This window comes from Falco rusticolus, chromosome 18 (assembly GCF_015220075.1).
Source record: "Falco rusticolus isolate bFalRus1 chromosome 18, bFalRus1.pri, whole genome shotgun sequence".
In the NCBI taxonomy this organism is placed as follows: Eukaryota; Metazoa; Chordata; class Aves; order Falconiformes; family Falconidae; genus Falco; species Falco rusticolus.
The window spans coordinates 6,043,457-6,059,868 of NC_051204.1; the positions used below are offsets into that span (position 1 = coordinate 6,043,457).

At 57.6% G+C, this 16,412-nt stretch overlaps 3 protein-coding genes across 5 annotated transcripts; 2 read left to right on the top strand and 1 right to left on the bottom strand.

Moving 5' to 3' along the window:
* The first annotated feature begins 211 nt into the window (after positions 1-211).
* Positions 212-4,997, top strand: CCDC103 (coiled-coil domain containing 103). 3 transcript variants are annotated; one of them, XM_037411583.1, is made up of 4 exons: positions 212-338; positions 639-866; positions 2,635-2,767; positions 4,365-4,997. In XM_037411583.1, the coding sequence occupies exons 2-4, from the start codon at positions 715-717 to the stop codon at positions 4,836-4,838; spliced, it is 759 nt and encodes a 252-aa protein (XP_037267480.1). In that variant the 5' UTR covers positions 212-338; positions 639-714; the 3' UTR covers positions 4,839-4,997. The 3 variants fall into 3 exon arrangements, with proteins under 3 accessions (XP_037267480.1, XP_037267479.1, XP_037267481.1); XM_037411582.1 differs by having other exon boundaries at positions 212-866; XM_037411584.1 differs by having other exon boundaries at positions 212-866; positions 2,635-2,683.
* A 2,900-nt stretch (positions 4,998-7,897) lies between these two features.
* On the top strand, positions 7,898-9,199 carry FAM187A (family with sequence similarity 187 member A). Its single transcript, XM_037411573.1, has one exon. The coding sequence runs from the start codon at positions 7,898-7,900 to the stop codon at positions 9,197-9,199; it is 1,302 nt and encodes a 433-aa protein (XP_037267470.1).
* Positions 9,200-10,340: 1,141 nt separating this feature from the next.
* LOC119159084 (glial fibrillary acidic protein) lies at positions 10,341-16,267 on the bottom strand. The gene is made up of 9 exons (XM_037411611.1): positions 15,798-16,267; positions 15,440-15,500; positions 14,952-15,047; positions 14,710-14,871; positions 13,896-14,021; positions 13,461-13,681; positions 13,205-13,248; positions 12,417-12,502; positions 10,341-12,096 (listed from the first exon to the last, which is right to left on the bottom strand). The coding sequence occupies exons 1-9, from the start codon at positions 16,259-16,261 to the stop codon at positions 12,055-12,057; spliced, it is 1,302 nt and encodes a 433-aa protein (XP_037267508.1). The 5' UTR covers positions 16,262-16,267; the 3' UTR covers positions 10,341-12,054.
* Positions 16,268-16,412: the final 145 nt, after the last annotated feature.

Sequence of the window (16,412 nt, forward strand, 5' to 3'; positions counted from 1 at the left end):
GCCTGCCACAAAGGGCCCCCCGCGCCCGCCGCCCCCGCCCGCCGCGGGGGAGGGCCCGGCCGGGGCGGGACGGGCCGAGGCCGGGCTCGGCGGGGTGCCGGTGGCCGCGGGCCGGGCCGGGCGGCGCGGGGCGGCGGGGCCGGTTCTGTCAGGCGCGGCCGGGGCAGCCCCACGGGGGCCTCGCTCCGCTGCCCTGTCGCCATGGCGACGGGAGGGGCGCCCGCGCGCGGCGGCGGGAGCTCGGGTAGCGCGGCGGGGCTGGCGCGTTAGTGAGGGGTCCCGAGGGCCGGCGGGGTGCGTGACCTGGCGGGGCTGTCGGGATGAACTGAGGGCCGGAGGTGTGTCGACAGCCAGCGGGGCTGTCGGGATAGGAACGAGGTTCCCAGTTGCTATCTGTGTGCATGGCCTGGCAGGGCTGCCACAATAGGGGTAGAGTCCCCAAGGCCTGCCCCGTCAGGACTATCACGATAAGAGTAGCGTTGTCATACCAGGAGTATGGGCCCCGGGACCAATCCTGGCAGGACTGCTGTGACAGGGGTAGGGTCTCCGAGACCAGCCCTAGCAGGGCTGTCATGATACGCGTGGGGTCCCTGTGCACCCAGGAGTGGCCCTGTCCCACGCGTCACTGTTCCCCACAGGCCTCAGGTCCCTGCCGGATCGCTGCTGGATTCCTGGCGGCTCCCTGCGGGGGTCCCTGTGCCTGGCAGGGCCAGCATGGAGGCGATGGAGGCGGATGGAGCGCTCAGCCCTGGGGCGTTGGAGCGGGAGCTGCAGGCAGCGGTGGCAGCCGACGAGAGGCAGGCGAGGGAGAACGAGGCCAAGCTGCGGGCCCTGCGCCAGCGCGTCCCATCCTACGAGGAGTTCAGGTCCATCGGGGGACCCCCGGGACGTGGGAGCGTATCTGGGTGCTCCTCTACCCCAAAGGGCGGCAGCGGCAGCAGAGCTTTGCTCGGTGCTGGGCACTCCTGCTGCGGGGCTGACCCAGCCTCACGTGTGGGTTGTGGAGCTCCAGTTTTGGGACCTCTCAAGAGACAAGGTCACCCAGCGGGTTTTGAGCTCAAACCTTGCTCTGAGAGAGGATTGAGCCAATTGCCTGCGCTTTCTGCTCCAAGTGACCGCCAGCGTGGCTTGACAGGGCAGCAAAACTGGCTTCAGGATTCCCAAGAAGGCCATGGTCCCACGCTATACAGCGCCAATGGGAGAGAAACTCAGCCTTGTTTTAAGATTTGCCCCACAAAATTATCAGGTTGATGTGTGTGGGCTGAGATCTCAGCTGTTCCTGCCTGGAACAGCCAGCGCCAGGGCAGGTCCTCATGGTGGCCAAGCTGTGGGCCAGCTGTGCCCTTTCTGGTAGTGCTCTCCCCCATTCCCGGGCGCAGCACCCACCCTCCAAGCCATGCCAGCCCATCCTGCCCTCCCTTTCCTCTCTGCACACCCCATGCCATGGTGGTGGTGGTGGTGCAGAAGAAGAGGGTGATGTGTGTCCCCATGCACCCTGCCCAGCATGTTCGTGCTGCTTTGTCCAGCAGGGTTTGTCAGCAGTTTTTTGGCCTGGGACACGGACTCCCCACAGAGGCAGCACAGGGCACTCCCAACACCCACCAAGCTCCTGGTTCCACCTAAAGGTCCATGGGGAAGTCCCTCTCCCTTGGCATCCACAGATGGATCTGTAGGTGGATCCAGGACTTTCACCACCCCTTGGTAGACTTACATGGGACTAGATCAAATTCCATGCACGGCTTCATCTCTGCCTGCATTCAGTCATGCCATCTGATGCTTGAAAGGCAGGAAAACACTTTAAAATGGCTTTTTCTCCCCCAGCCTTCTTGCTGGTCCCTATGAAAGGATTCCTGGGTGATTTTAAGCTGTTTTATCAGTGCATTGGTAACAGCAGAGATAATCTGAGGGAGGTAACAGAGCAGCTTCTCTCTGTGGGTGCAGCATCTTCTCTCCTGTAGCCCACGCTAGCATAGAAGCAGAGAGCTGGACCCCTTCAAAGATCTCCTGCCCATCACTGAGAGGACTAACTACAGGGATTCATCCCACAGGATGAGAGGAACCATGTCAGCCGCTGAGTCCAGGCTGCTGTAGTTAGTCGCAGATGTCAGTGTAATAAGATGCTGAATTCAGATGAATCCACAAAAATGTGCCTGCCCAGCACACTGCAGCTATGAAGCAGTCCCCAGGAGCTGTAAGAATTCAGGGTCTGGATGCAGTGCTCTGGCGGGGTCTCACCAGAGCAGAGCAGAGGGGGAGAATCACCTCCCTTGACCTGCTGACTGTGGGGGCTTTTATGGAGCCAGGGATACGGTTGGTCTTCTGGGCTGTGAGCACACATTGCTGACTTATGTCCAATTTTTCATTCACCAGTATCCTCAAGTCCTTCTCTCCAGGGCTCTCAATCCCTTCATCCTCGAGTCTGCATTGATATTGAGGATGGCCCCAACCCAGGTGCAGGACCTTGCACTTGGCCTTGGTGAAGTTCATGAGGTTCACATGGGCCTGCTGATGCAGCCTGTCCATCCTCTGGATGATACATACGTCCTAAATATAGAAATTGCCTCAGAGAAGAAGCTCAAAGCCTCCAAGTGTTTGTTCTTGCTAAGTGTCCCATCCCTTTCTTGTTGCCCACAGGGACATCGTGCTGGCATCACACCTGAAGCCCCTGGAGAAAAAGGACAAGGTGGGTAAGAGGAGGAACGTGTTGTGGAATCCCTGTGCCACCCACACCAAGGCCCCACAGGCGAGCAATGTGGAAATCCCCCAGGTGAGGGAGACACCTTCCGGGACTTTATCGGCATCTAAAAACTACTCCAGAATAATTGGAACATAATTTTAAAATGCGAGAGTTGGTCAGAAATATCTCTATATGTGAGCAAGCCCTCAAAGTCCCCAGGAACATTGGTGTTTATTTAGATAATCACAGGATTCAGTCTCGGGCCTCTACTTTGCATCTGGTAAGAGCTTGCATCAGCTGCTTCGAGAACTGCCTGCTTCAACCCTGTGGGAATCTCAGGACCAGCTGCACAGCGTCGGACCTGAGCTCCCAGTATCCTGCCTCTGATGGTGGGCAGTAACAGATTCTTGGGGAAGAGTGCCCTCCCTTGACTGCACTCTTCCAGCTGGCTGCAGTTTGGAGACCGAGCGCCAGGGTTGTGCATCTGGATTATCACATTTAATAGCCACAGATCACAGAACTAATGTGAACGTAGCCAGTTCTTTTTCACCCTGTGGTTTAATTATGCATGATGTGGAAAAGCACTGTTTTGTTTTAAACCTGCTGCCTGCTGAGTTCACTGGATGCTTCTGAGTCCTTCAGTTGGGGGCGACTAACTAAACATTTTCTACCCAGGTCATTTGTGATGTAAGTGACATCTGTCCTGCCCCCTCCAGTGGACTCTGTCCAGGCTGGAGAGTCCTGGTCACTGGATGCGTAGCCAGGGATGTTTCCAATTGATGTTTCCCATGGATTTTTTTGACACCAAATTTCATTTGCCTGTTTATTATGAGATCTTTTTGCAACCTTCTAGGCAGCTTTGTGTTTTCTTGGACTGAGCAGTGATCTCCCCAGAGCAAATTCTGTTCCTAATCCCATTAGTGCTTGGGCTCTGATCTCCAGGGCTTCTCCATTTTGTGTTTAGACACAGCCTGATGTTGCTGTGCCTTGTTCTCGCTGTCTGTATAAAAGCCTAAACATGTTAATCCTCCTTCAGTCTGTGCATCAGTTAAATCAGCAGCAATGAGTTCAGCAGTTCAATTACATATTGTATAAACCAGGATTTCCTTTTATCTGGAGATGCCACATTGAGCTTGGCTCTCTTAGAGCATGCTCTCTGCCACAGACCAATACGAGTGCATTATGTCACAAGACGGTGTGTTAGGGCCATCTGCATATTTTCTGGGGTTTACTCTCATACCTTTTATCTCCTCACTCCTTTGATTTGCCTCACAGTGCTTGAGATGGAGCAGAGGTTTTCAGTGAACTCCCTGGATCTCCAGGGGATCCCCTCCCAGGCAGTAATGGTGGAACCAGACTGGGCAGCATGTCTGGTCCTGGTTGGGGCTGGGGTTATTCCACTACTGGTCCGTGTTCATCCATGCCAGGTTTCACGTCTCATCCCTTCTTCCCTTATTTTCCTCTGAAGTTCTCTGGTTTCTATGGGGCTTGAGGAACCTGGTATTTCTTTGTCTTTATGTTTTGCCACCTCACAAGCTTCATGCAGCCCTTTGTGCTATCAAAGCCTGTATTAAAAACATCTCTGCCATCCATGGGGGGGGGCAGGGGGGAGCATGCGGGGGCAGGGGATAAAAGTCTTCAAATGGGAACAAACCAAAAGGAACTGGGTATCTTTTTTTTCCTTCAGGAACTGGATCAACTGCCTGGAACCTCTGCCGAATTTTACAGAGACTGGCGCAGATGCTTAAAAAGCAGGAAAGAAAAATACCAGTTTTTGCTTGAACTCGGAGGAAAGGCCTTGGGCAGAATCTTTCAGGCTGACTTGGGCTTTGGCCTCCTGGGTGAATTCCTTATGGTGCTGGCAGAGAACGTCTGTCATGAAGACAGAGATGCCATCCTTCAGATCTTAGAGAGCCTTTCGGGCACCAAGCGCTTCGGGTTAAACGTGGATCTTCTGAGCGAGTCAGAGAAGGAAAGCAGCAGGGATTTGTTTAGGAAGCTGTGGAGCATGACCAGGAATGACTGGACTGCTGGCCATCCCAGCAGCCCAGCTGGCTGTGAACCGGAGAGGGAAGCCCACCTCACGGACACCAGCTTGCAGAAGGAAGCTGAGCAGGAAAGGATGGTGATGGATCTGATGAAACATTACCAGGCCAACTGAAGGAGCAGAAGTACCCGGGTCGTGCAGAAACAGAGTGCAAAAGAGGCTCAGAGCTTGACTTTGGCATCACTGTGCAGGACAGATAAATTGGATACATTTCTCTGTACCTGGGACCACCCAGAGTTATAGTTTTGCACAAATAAAGGTTAATTACCGAGAGGACTGTGTTGTGAGAATCTCTTAGATGAGAGCAACTGAGGGAAAGAAAAAAATTGGCTGCTAGTTTTGAAGGACAAAACCAAACCTCACATAGTCCCTTCCCTTTTTCATCTCTGTCCATTGTCACTCAGAGGGTTTAGGAATCTAATCAATGACGCTTTGTGTTTAACCATGCAGCCACTGAAGGCAGAATGGGCTGATGGGGGTGGAAATGCTGTGCAAGGTGGTGTATCTGGGATTGGTCCAACCAGCTATTTTATTATAGAATCATAGGATCATTTAGGTTGGAAAAGACCTGTGAGATCACCAGGTCTGACCGTTAACCCAGCACAGCCAAGTCCATCACTAAACCGTGTCCCCAAGCACCACGTCTATGTGGTTTTTAAAGACCCGCAGGGATGGTGTCCCCACCACCTCCCTGGGCAGCCGGTTCCGGTGCTTGGCCACCCTTTTGGTGAAGAAATTTTTCCCGACACCCAATCTAAACCTCCCCTGGCACAACCTGAGGCTGCTCCCTCTTGTCCTGTCCCTTGTTACCTGGGAGCAGAGACCGCCCCCCCCTGCCTGCAGCCCCCTGCCAGGCAGCTGTAGGGAGCGATCAGGTCCCCCCTGAGCCCCCTCCTCTCCGGGCTGAACACCCCCAGCTCCCCCAGCCGCCCCCCATCAGACTGGTGCCCCAGCCCCTTCCCCGGCTCCGTGCCTGTCCCTGGACACATTCCATCCCCTCTACATCCCTCTTGAGGTGAGGGGCCTAAAACTGAACCCAGGATTCGAGGTGTAGCTACACCAGTGCTGAGCACAGGGGGACGATCACTGCCCTGCTCCTGCTGGCCACAGTTTCTGGTATAAGCCGGGACGCTGTTGGCCGCCTTGGCCACCTGGGCACACTGCTGGCTCATGTTCAGCCGGCCATCAGCCAGCACCCCCAGGGCCTTCCCTGCTGGGCAGCTTTCCAGCTGCTCTTCTGCAAGCCTGTGGTGTTGCATAGGTTGTTGTGACCCAGGTGCAGGTACTTCTCCCTGTTGAACCTCATACACTTGGCCTTAGCCCATGGGTCCAGCCTGCCCAGCACCCTCCGCGGAGCCTCCTGACCCCCCGCACATCAACAGTACCCTGCAGCTTGGCATCCTCTGCAAACTCCTATTCCTCCTCAAACCGCAGGGCACAGGTTAAACCTCAGAGATCCTGCCACCTCGTTGTCCTGTGATCTTGGACACTATGTATTTTTCCAAAATTCCACATAAAGTGGAATTTAGAAGGATCTGACAGGCATCAGTCCAACAAAGAGACTCTCCAGAGCTGCCTAATACTGTGTCTAAATTGAGTTGCACTCCTGTTCTGGCTGCAGACCAGAGAGGCCCTCACAGGGCACAGCTCAGCACCTGCCCACCAAGCTCCGTTGCACTTCTGGTCTGGGAGGATCCCGGAGCTGAGCAGCCTGCTGTATGTTACATTGCCCAGACTGCCTTGAAATCAGCTCAGGAACAACTGTCAGGTCCATTTTGTTCCAAAAGCCATCCAGTGGAGCATAAGGTAGAGTGACCCTGGCAGATTATAACCATCCCTCTCCCACCTTCTCTGTAGAAACCACTAGCCACCTAATTGCAGGCTTCAGCTTCATCTCTAAGGTCTGGCACTTGAATGTTGGGCTTTGCGGCACTGATCTTGGGAACATCTGTGTCCACGCAATCTGCTGTGGGTGCCATTCCTCTTGTCTTTGCCTAACACCTGAAAACCTGAGGGCTAGCAGAAAGCTGGGAGCTGAAGTCTTACACAAAACAAGAAGATCCTGGGGTTCTCCAAGGTCAGGACTGGGGACGTTGATGCAGGGACAGACCCAGCACAACAGTTACAGCTCTGGTGGGAACAGGCAGAGTGCTTTCAGCAGCCCTGAGGATCAGGGCTTGCACTCACAAGGATGGGAGCAACTTGCTGCATCCCCATCACATGGGGAAAGGCAAAATCCCCAAGGTTTGGGGAGAAGAGTCAGGAGAAATGAGGTACAGGAGAGGCTGTGTGAACATTTATGCGAGGATGGGCAGTTAGACCAGCTGGGATCAGTTTCCCAAGCAGTCAGGTCACGCTCTGACCTGAGTGTCTGCTCATCAAGTGCCAATAGCTGAGCTGAAAGTCTGGCCAGAGTCAGTAGGGAGCACATAGATCACCTTCACCCTAGGAAAGATGCTTTTAAGGCCTCCAGGGTTGGTTCCACCATCAGCCCAGGTGGGGTGATATGAGCAAAAAGCCTTGCTTGATCATTCAAGAGAGGGAGAGTCTCAAACATTACCTGTGTGGAGGGGCTTCAGCACATAGACCCTTGTAAAGCCAGTGGGGAGGATGTAAAACCAAATACCATGTTTGAAGCCTCTTCTTCCGGGCTACAGAGGTCAGTTGCCATCAAAGGAGGGTCTTCTCTGGGTTCATTGCACTTAGAGGGGTCGGAGCAATAATTAACATTTGCTGCACGTGAGTCTTTCAAGAAGATGGTGGCAGTTCTATTATTCCCACCACGCTTCCCATCAGTGCCTTTTCCCTCCACGGCTGTGCTGCACAAACGACCTGCCCGCTCGTCGTCAAGGACACGGACAACAATAGAGCTGCCGGGAGAGAGGAGAGGTTCTAGAGTCTGTATCCTAGGGCACAGCCTGCCCTGGGGTGCAGCAGAGTGCTCCCGGCAGATGTTCGGCTGGGATGGGATATTTCAGCAGCTGGTTGATCCCTGCTGTCAGCCACGTGCACCACAGGCTGGGGGACTGTTTGCAGACCCCGTCTCTGGTGAGTGAGCTGGTGTGTGCATAGTCCCTGCCCAGCACGGGCGCTGCTAGCATGGGTTCTGGCTCTCTCCGCTGAGGACACAGAGGCTGGATTAGTCCTGCTGACTGCAGAGACCACACAGTGCGATGGAGACATGGCTGCTGGGAGCCACCATTCTCCTCTGCCTGGTAGATGTTCTCCACGCCTTTGCAATTGAAGAGAAAGGAGATGTGTTCAAGCGGATGGCTTGTCCTGCTTTCCTGGTGTTCGACAATGCCGCGTACCTGGCTGACATGACCTTTGAGCTGCCTTGCAACTGCAAGCCTGAAGAGGTCTCTTCCGTCATCTGGTACTTCCAGAAGAACATGGGCAGCCACAAAACCACTGTCCTGACAGACTTTGCTGGCACCATGGTGGTCGACTCGGGCCATATCCGCCTGGGCAGCAGCGTGCTGAAGCGTTTCAGTATCCGGATGTTCAGCCTCATCGTCTTCCGAGCCCAGGTGTCGGACTCGGGACACTACCTGTGCGGCACTAAGAAAGGGGACTACTTTTATGGCTATGATGTGGATGTGCAGCCCACCAAGCACGTCACAGTGGCTTTTGTGGACAGAGGCCAGCATGTCCAGGACGACTACACAGGTCAGATCTTCAGCCTCTTCACCACCTTCTGGGACTGGACCAGATGCGACCGCTGTGGGGTGAGAGGTGAGCAGCGGCGGATCGGACTCTGTTACGTGCGGAGCGCCCAGCTGCACCCCCGATACCGCACCGCGGTGCCCAACGTCACATCCTGTGGCTCAAGCGCTGTCCCCGCACATTTCCAGCACCCTGACCACCTCCGGAAACCTGAGGTGGCCATCCGGAGCTGCCTGACCCCTTGCCTGAAGAAGGAAGTCCCCGAGGAAGGTGTGCAGGTCATCTCCAATGTCATTTCCAAACTGGGCGAGAAGCCCTGGCTGCCCCGCATCCCCACGCAGTTTCACCAGCAGCCCATTGGAAGTGACCTGATCATCATGTGCCCTGGAGCCCGGCCTGAGCATGCTGTGGCGTGGGACAAGGATTCTGTCAGGCTCTACCGCTCCCGCTATCTCATCAGTGTCAACAAGAGCATGAGGGTCTTCATCGACCACGGAAACCACCTGCACATCCAGCGAGTCCGAAACAGCGATAGAGGCACCTACTTCTGCTGGCGGGAGGGCGAGATGGTGGCTGGCTTTCGGCTCAGCGTGATCCGCCAGCGCCGGCACCGGCGGACACTCAGTGATCCCGAGACCATCTATGCCATCAAGGCCATCGGCATGAGCTACACCTTCATCAGCATCATCTTCATCGTCGCCCACCTGTGCCGCTGCTGCTGGTGGGTGTTCAGGTGCCCTGCCAGAGCACAGCATCTCCACCACAGCCCCCACACATCACTCTTAGACCTGGGACCATCCTCCCGGTAGAAATTTCTAATATTCTGGCCATTAGAAATCAAAATGCTGCCAGCACCCGTTCATCCTCCCTTTTGGGTCAAGAGCGTGACGGTGAGAACTGGTGTGAAGGCTCCCTGTGCTGCCGGCTGGCGCAGCTTGGTAGGCACAGGCGAGGGTTCCACGCCGCCGCAGCTGGTCCCCGGCTCTGCTGCTGGCTTGCTGTGGGGTTTGAAGCTCAATATAGTCTGTTTCAAAAGAACACTTGGAGTTGTTCCAAGGTCTTCTGGCCAAGCCCTACTGAGTTCTCAAACCACATCAGTGATTTATTAGAGCTGTTTTTCTGAGGCTGCTAAAAAGACCCACCAAACTATTTTAATCCAATTAAATCTTGCTTTTCTTATCTGGTTCTTTTTATACTTTTTCTCATCACTGAGAACTTTGAGTGCCAACGTTTCAAAACATTCAGTGTTCCTTTGAGCTACTTAGCTGGAGCAAACCCATTTTTTAAAATTTTGGTTTAAACCTTTTTTTCACTATTGAGGGGAAAAAATATTTTTCAAATCAATCTGGTGATTTTCTTCAGAAATTTCTCCCTTTTTTGGTGGCTTTTTTTAACTTACCAACCCAGCACAGACTTGTGATCCAGTATTTAGGCCTATATAATTATTATGCATGTCCTCCAAAGAGGATGGCATCTCTGCAGGGTTTAGGTGGCCACTTGCTCGCTCCTCAGCATGGTGCAGGACGTCCCCAAGGGCTAATCTCCTTTTTTCAAGGAGGTGGCTTGGGGATTTCAGCATGCTTTCAAATCCACCATCCATCCTGACAGCTGCAGCTGATCCCAGGAACTTCCCAGGAGCTGCAGCTTGGGTTTGTGTGGGGAAGGAGCCAAGTCAGGGGTTAAGAACCCCGAGAAGATCCCTGCTTCTCCTCCCTCCCACCCTGCATCCTGGGGCGGTTATTCCTGCCCCCACCTCCTTGCGCTGCAGTCCCATACGGGTGCTGACCCATGAAGCGCTGGCCATGCCTTGGGGTACAGCACCGAGCTTGCGTCCCCTGGCTTTGAGCTCAGTTTGGGCTCCCAAAGGGTCTCACCACCCCGTCTAATCCCAAAAAACCCAGGGCATGGGCTGTGGAGCGGCGGATTGCAGGCACAGCCATGGAAACACAGCATTCGCATTAGCTTTATTTCTCATCCGAAGCTGCTGCGGGTGTTAGTGCATTAATTCGGTGGCAGTGTGGGCTGCAGAGCTCCAGCCAGAGGCTGCTCACAGGGGATCGAGCCCCCGGGGCCACCACCCCCCCACCCCACATGCCAAATGCAGGCAGCACCCGCATCTCCCATAACATCTCCTGCCTCTGGGAATGGCTCTGGAGTCGGTAGCTCCAAAGCATGCTCAGCACCTGAGCCAGGGGATGAGGGGGACAGAGGGGACAAGAGGGGTGGCATCTGGGTGGCATCTCGTGTGCTCATCCCAAAGGGCTTACAGGGTACGAGAAGTGCTGCTGGGTCATTGCTGCTGCGTTAGGTGGCATCAGGAAGGGTTTCGCTCATGGTCAATAGCTAAATTGAAGGTGGGGACAGGGGCTGTGGGCAAGCACCAGGCTGGGCAACGGCCCTGGGTGGCATGTGCTGGTTCAGGGGGAGCACGGGAGGACAGGCTGGGGGACAGGGCCATGTGGAGCCCAGGGACAAGGGATTTCTTCCAACCCCATCTTGAATGCCCATGTGGGGGATGGGTGTGGGCTGAACACATGGCAGGGAATGTGGCCAGGGCAGCCCCAGTCCCCCGTCCTCCTGGCTCCCAGGGTGAGCCCAGGCGGGACAGGCAGGGCAAAGATGGTTCTGTTTGTCCTCCCCCATCACTCCTGGATTGCGGGAGGCACTTCCTACTGTGAGAGCACCCATGGGTGCCCCAACACCCTCCTCCTCCTCCTCTGCACTCCCCTCCTCTCCATTTTCACCTGCATAGGACCCCTCCAGGTGAGGGGCCGGGCGCAGGGCCATGGGTCACCCCTCGCCACAAGCCCCTTGGGACTGTTATTCTCCACCACAGCGACAGGGACACCTTGGTGGCGGACACCAAGTGGGGGTCAGGATGGCCCTTAACTCTGTGCCAAGAGAAGCCCTTGAAGCCACCCAGCCTGCTGTGCCCACCACTGCTCCAGCCCCACAAACCAGCCCGGACACCCCAGTGTCCCCAGGAACCCTTCGTTATCCCCATTGCATCACCCTTCAACACCTTCCTGACAGCACCCTGCCTCTCCATCCTCCTTGTGCCTCGTGGCTAAGCTCACCCAATGCTGGTGGCAGGGAAATGTCCCTCACCAGCCGGTACCTTGCACCCTGCAGCCCCCCCACTGAAGGGTGCTCCAGGCCTGGGTGCACTGGGGAGATTTGGGGTGGCCTCCCAGACCAGAGAGAGGGTAGCAAAATGGGATGCAGGGAGAGATGCTCTTGGCACCACTGACTTTTCCAGCTGGTGCATGGAGATCGAAACAGGACAAACTCTCTTCCTGGGCATTGGTGAGCCGGAGACCAAGGGTGAGCATGGACATGACCCTGGAACCGCTGGCCCCTCCATGCTGTGGGACTGTGGTCCCACCCAGGCAGGGGAGCTCAGCCCTGCCTGGTACCCCCTCCCCGCAGTGTCCAGTCGGACGGGTGCTCTGCTGGCAGCCAGTCCTGAACAGGGTGCTAGCGGGGTCCCTGGGGCGCGAGGTGACATGGGAGAGGCCAGGCGTGGAGGCGAGGGAGATACTTGCTGCCAAAGGACCACCAGCTCCTCCTGTGACCTGTGCCCAGACGCAGGGCTCCCTTGCAGCATCAGACAGGACCTACGGAGCTATGGCTACAAGCATGTGGCTGCTGCAGCTCACCCACCCTACGCCGCCTCCTTGTGCTCCTGCTTGGACTCCTTGATCACCTGGAGGCAGAGTGAGAGGAACTGTCACCCTGGGGGTCAGGCTCTCCTCCCCGACTGAGCCTGCCTGGGCTCTGGATGAGCTTGGGGACAGGGACAGGCATGGTTTCCTCTATGAGCTGCCAGGCTCAGCTCCACCATGGTCCAGAGCTGGTTCATGCCGTGCTCTCAGGGCACTGGGATCATTGGTGCCCTGCCCAATGGCTGCTCTTGGGGCCGAGGAGGGCCCCATGTGCATAATGAGTGACCTCCTTGGGGACACCGCATGGGGAGGTAGGGGTGGAGGGGAGGTGGCATAGGTTACATGGATGAGGACTTCCCACCTCTCCATCTCTGGTCTCCACGGTTTTGACCACAATGCTCCTCTTCAGATGGGCTTCTGACAGGGATTTAGTGTCCAGGCTGGTCTCTAGGGGACATGGGCAGGACATGGTGGTGAGCCGGTGCCCAGGGTATAGCCCTTCCAGCCACACTCAAGTGGAGGCACCCAAAGGAAACAGGCTGAGCTGGAAAACCCTGAACCATGGGAGACAGTGGCCCTCGGGACATGACCAGTCTCAGGGACACTGTTGGCCCCAAGGACACATTTGGCCTTGGGCATGCAGCTGGCACTGGGGATGTGGCTGGCACTGAGGACGTGGCTGGCTTTGGGATGTGATTAGCCCTGGGGACACAGCTGGCACTGGGGACGTTTGGCATTGGAGATGTGGTTGGCCATGGGGACGTGGGTGGCTTTGGGATGCCATTGGGCTTGGGGATGGCGTCCTCCTTAGAGACACAGTTGGCACTGGGCAATACAGCTGGCCTTGGGGATGTCATTGGCCTTGGGAATGTGGTTGGCACTGGGGACATGGTGATGTGGTCTGTTTGGGGGATGTCATTGGCCCTGGGGACATGCTCAGCCTTGGGGATGTAGCCATGACACACTGCTTCCCCCAGCCTGGGAAAACCCAGGAGTCCTGGTTCCTTGTGATTCAGAGGAAAACCTCCCAGTCCCTCTGCGTGGAACAGGGACAGCTGAGACAGAAGCTCCTCCCATGAAGCCCCCAGAAGCCACCCCTGCTTGTGCCACCATCCTGCCCCCGTGCCCCACACGTAGCCACAGACTCACCTCGGATCTGCAGGTTGGAGAAGCTCTGCACAGGGATGGTGATCCTGCAGGAGCAACAGGGGACATTGGGAAGAGCACGGGGTCCTGCTGCCCAGTGCCCACCAGCTCCACTTTGCCCAGGGCTGGGGCAGGAGGGCTGGAGGATGGTCTCCAGCTGAGCCGGATGCCCCAGAGGGACGACGAGGACTTGGGCGTGGGTCTGGGCATGGCTGGGGATGGGGAGAGGGGCAGGATGGAGCCCCCGCTCTGCCATCACCTGCTCTCCTCGCCCTCCAGCAGCTTGCGGTACGTGGCGATCTCAATGTCGAGGGCCAGCTTGACATTGAGCAGATCCTGGTACTCCTGTAGGTGCCGGGCCATCTCCTCCTTGAGGCTGCGGATGTCCTCCTCCAGCCGCACCACTGTGTCCTGGTAGCCTGCCGTTTCCAGCGCGTAGCGCTCCTCCAGCTCCCGCAGCTGCCTCTCCTGGGACTCATTCTGGGGGGGTCACGAGGGGACATGACACCCTCCACAACCACCTTCTCCCAGGAGCTACAGGCTCTCCACAGCGCCCATCCATCTCCCATCCCTGGGGATGAGCCGTTGGCCCAGCAATGGGTAGTGGTCCCTGCCACCGTGCCAGGGAGCCCTGTGGTGGTGGCAGCTACCTGAGGCCATGTGTCTCCCCTTGCACCCCACGGCCATCACCCACCGAGCCCCGCAGAGCCTCCAGGTCACAGGTGAGGGCCTGGAGCTGGCGCCGATACTCGTTGGCCTCCTGCTTGGCTGCGCGCAGGGCTTCCGCGTGCCGGGCAGCCGCGTCCGTCAGGTCTGCAAACTGGGGGGGGAGGACACGCGCCATGGGATGGGACCACCCAGCAGGGATGTGTCCCCATGGCACCTGGCATGGGGACACAACCCTGCTCTGCTCCACAGGAGGAACATGACCCTGGTAGCACATGGTGTAAACATCCATGCTTTCATGGGAGGGAGGCACAGCACACACGGGACATGTCCCCAGTGGTGCATGGTGCTGGGGATGTGTCCTTGCCCTTGTGGGTGGAAGGGACAGTGCACATGAGGCATGTGGCCGATGGCATGTGTCATGGAGGCATGTCCCTGCTCCCTTGAGGTGATGGGACAGCAGACATGGGACACATCCCTGATGGCAGGTGTTGCTGGGGACATGTCCCTGCTTTGTGGGTGGGAGGGATGGTGCCTTGGGATACCACAGGGGATATGTCCCTGCTCCTGTGGGATGGTGCACATGGGCTGTGTCACCGTGAACACAACTCCCTAGGAGCTGTGCCTACGTAACTCACCACAGGGGACGCATCCCTGCTCCCCACAGGGACCAAACCAGGACACGGGACACAAGCAGGGACAGTGGGGATCCCAAACCCCATGCACCACCGACAAGTAGAGCCACCCAACGCTGGGGTGGTCGACCCCAGCCCCGAGCAGGTGATATCCTGGGAGGGGACAGCCAGGCCACCCATCCACTGGGTGATCGGCTCCCACTGCACCTTGGACTTGTACCACTCCTCGGTTTCCTGGATGTTGCTGGTGGCCATGGCCTCGTACTGGCTGCGGATGTCACGCAGGGCGGCTGTCAGGTCCGGCTTGCTTGCATCCACCTCCACGTGCACCCGTTGCCGGGCCAGCTGCTCCTGCAGCTCCCGCAGCTCCTGGGGAAACACCAGGGATCAGCCCAGCCCCCCCCCCCCCGCGCCCTGGGAGCCCCCCGGCCCCACGCGAGTGGGCTTACCTCCTCGTGGACCTTGCGGAGGAAGGTGATCTCATCCTGCAGGGTCCCCACCCGCCGCTCCAGGTCCAGGCGAGCCAAGGCAGCAGCATCCACATCCTGTCACCACAGCCGGAGAGAAGGGACAGTCCCCAGCGCTGGCCACCTGGCTCTGCTCCCTCCTGAGCTGCCTGGCCCTGCCCATTCCTGCCCAGTTCTGCCTTGTTCTGCCCAGCTCTGCCCCATTCTGCTCACCATAACACATCCCAGCCCCTCCCTGCCTGCTCCTGCCCATCCCTGTCTTGTCCTCGCCCATCTTTGCCCCATCCTTGCCCCATCCCTGTCTGATCTATCCATGCCCATCCCTGCCCCACCGATCCGTGCTCCACCCCTGCCCCATCCCTATCCTGTCTGTCCATGCCCATCCCTGCCCATCCCTGAGGGAGGCTGAGCAAGGGGCTGAGCCTTTGGGGTGCAGGATGACAGACGCAGGATCTGGCCCCTGCCCTCACCTGCCTGTAGGCAGCCAGGTTGCTCTCGGCCTCCAGCCGCAGGGTCACCTCGTCCTGCAGCCTGCGCCAGCACGGAGAGACACCGTTACTCACTTGGCTTTGGCGCCCATTCAGCACTGTCACTCGTTACTCTCAGTCCCACCGACAGAGCCCCCTGGGTCAACACAGCCCCGCGCCACCAGCATCCATGCCGCACTGGTGCATGTTCCCATCCCACACACCCCACCACCCTCTCACACTGTTCTTGGGGGTCACCCTGGTCCCTGTTGCCACCCATGTTCCCATCACCGCCCTGGTCCCCATCATCACGGTGGCCACCTTGGTCCCCAGGACTACCCCAAGCAGGGCAGTGCCTTACTTCTGCTGGAGGCTGCTGAGGTCCTCGGCAAGGTTGTCTCTCTCAATTTCCAGACGGGCTTTGGCCGTGGCCAACTGCTCCACGTGGCGCCGCAGGTCACGCAGCTCCTCCTGGTAGATGTTGGCCAGACGCGGGGGTTCTTGGTCCCGCACCTGGTTCAGCTCCACAACTAGCACCTTGTTCTGCTGCTCCAGGAGCCGGACCTTCTCGATATAGCTGGCAAAGCGGTCATTGAGCTCCATCATCTCCACTTTCTCGTTGGTGCGTGTCTCTCTGAACTCTGAGTTGAGTGCCGCAGCCAGCGAGAAGTCCATCTTGCCTGACCCCAGGCGGGCACCCGTGCGGGCACCTGGCTGGGTGCTGTGGGGAGCACGCAGCCGGGCTGGGGGGCTGGTGGGGAGCACCCGGTACATCGGGGTGGTGGGGCTGAAGCGGCGGCCATAGGACAGCCGCTGGCTCTCCATGCTGAAGGGGTGAGTGCAATGTGCCTGCCCAGGAGGTTTTATAGACCCCGGGGGCCCCCGCCCCACCAGTCGCCCTGGCACTGGCCACTGGCCAGCGAGCCAGAGGGCCGGCATGAAAGCCAGCCTTTGTGGCACCCTGCAGGGGTGGATG

Excerpts from the sequence above, each read along its gene's own strand:
- LOC119159084 (XM_037411611.1), bottom strand. The coding sequence starts at position 16,261 with ATGGAGAGCCAGCGGCTGTCCTATGGCCGCCGCTTCAGCCCCACCACC. Across the intron at positions 13,682-13,895 it reads TGGAGGCTCTGCGGGGCTCG|AATGAGTCCCAGGAGAGGCA; the intron begins GTGGGTGATGGC and ends TGACCCCCCCAG. Across the intron at positions 12,097-12,416 it reads TGGAGACCAGAGATGGAGAG|GTGATCAAGGAGTCCAAGCA; the intron begins GTGGGAAGTCCT and ends CTCTGCCTCCAG.
- CCDC103 (XM_037411582.1), top strand. The coding sequence starts at position 715 with ATGGAGGCGATGGAGGCGGATGGAGCGCTCAGCCCTGGGGCGTTGGAG. Across the intron at positions 867-2,634 it reads CCATCCTACGAGGAGTTCAG|GGACATCGTGCTGGCATCAC; the intron begins GTCCATCGGGGG and ends TGTTGCCCACAG. Across the intron at positions 2,768-4,364 it reads GCAATGTGGAAATCCCCCAG|GAACTGGATCAACTGCCTGG; the intron begins GTGAGGGAGACA and ends TTTTTCCTTCAG.
- FAM187A (XM_037411573.1), top strand. The coding sequence starts at position 7,898 with ATGGAGACATGGCTGCTGGGAGCCACCATTCTCCTCTGCCTGGTAGAT.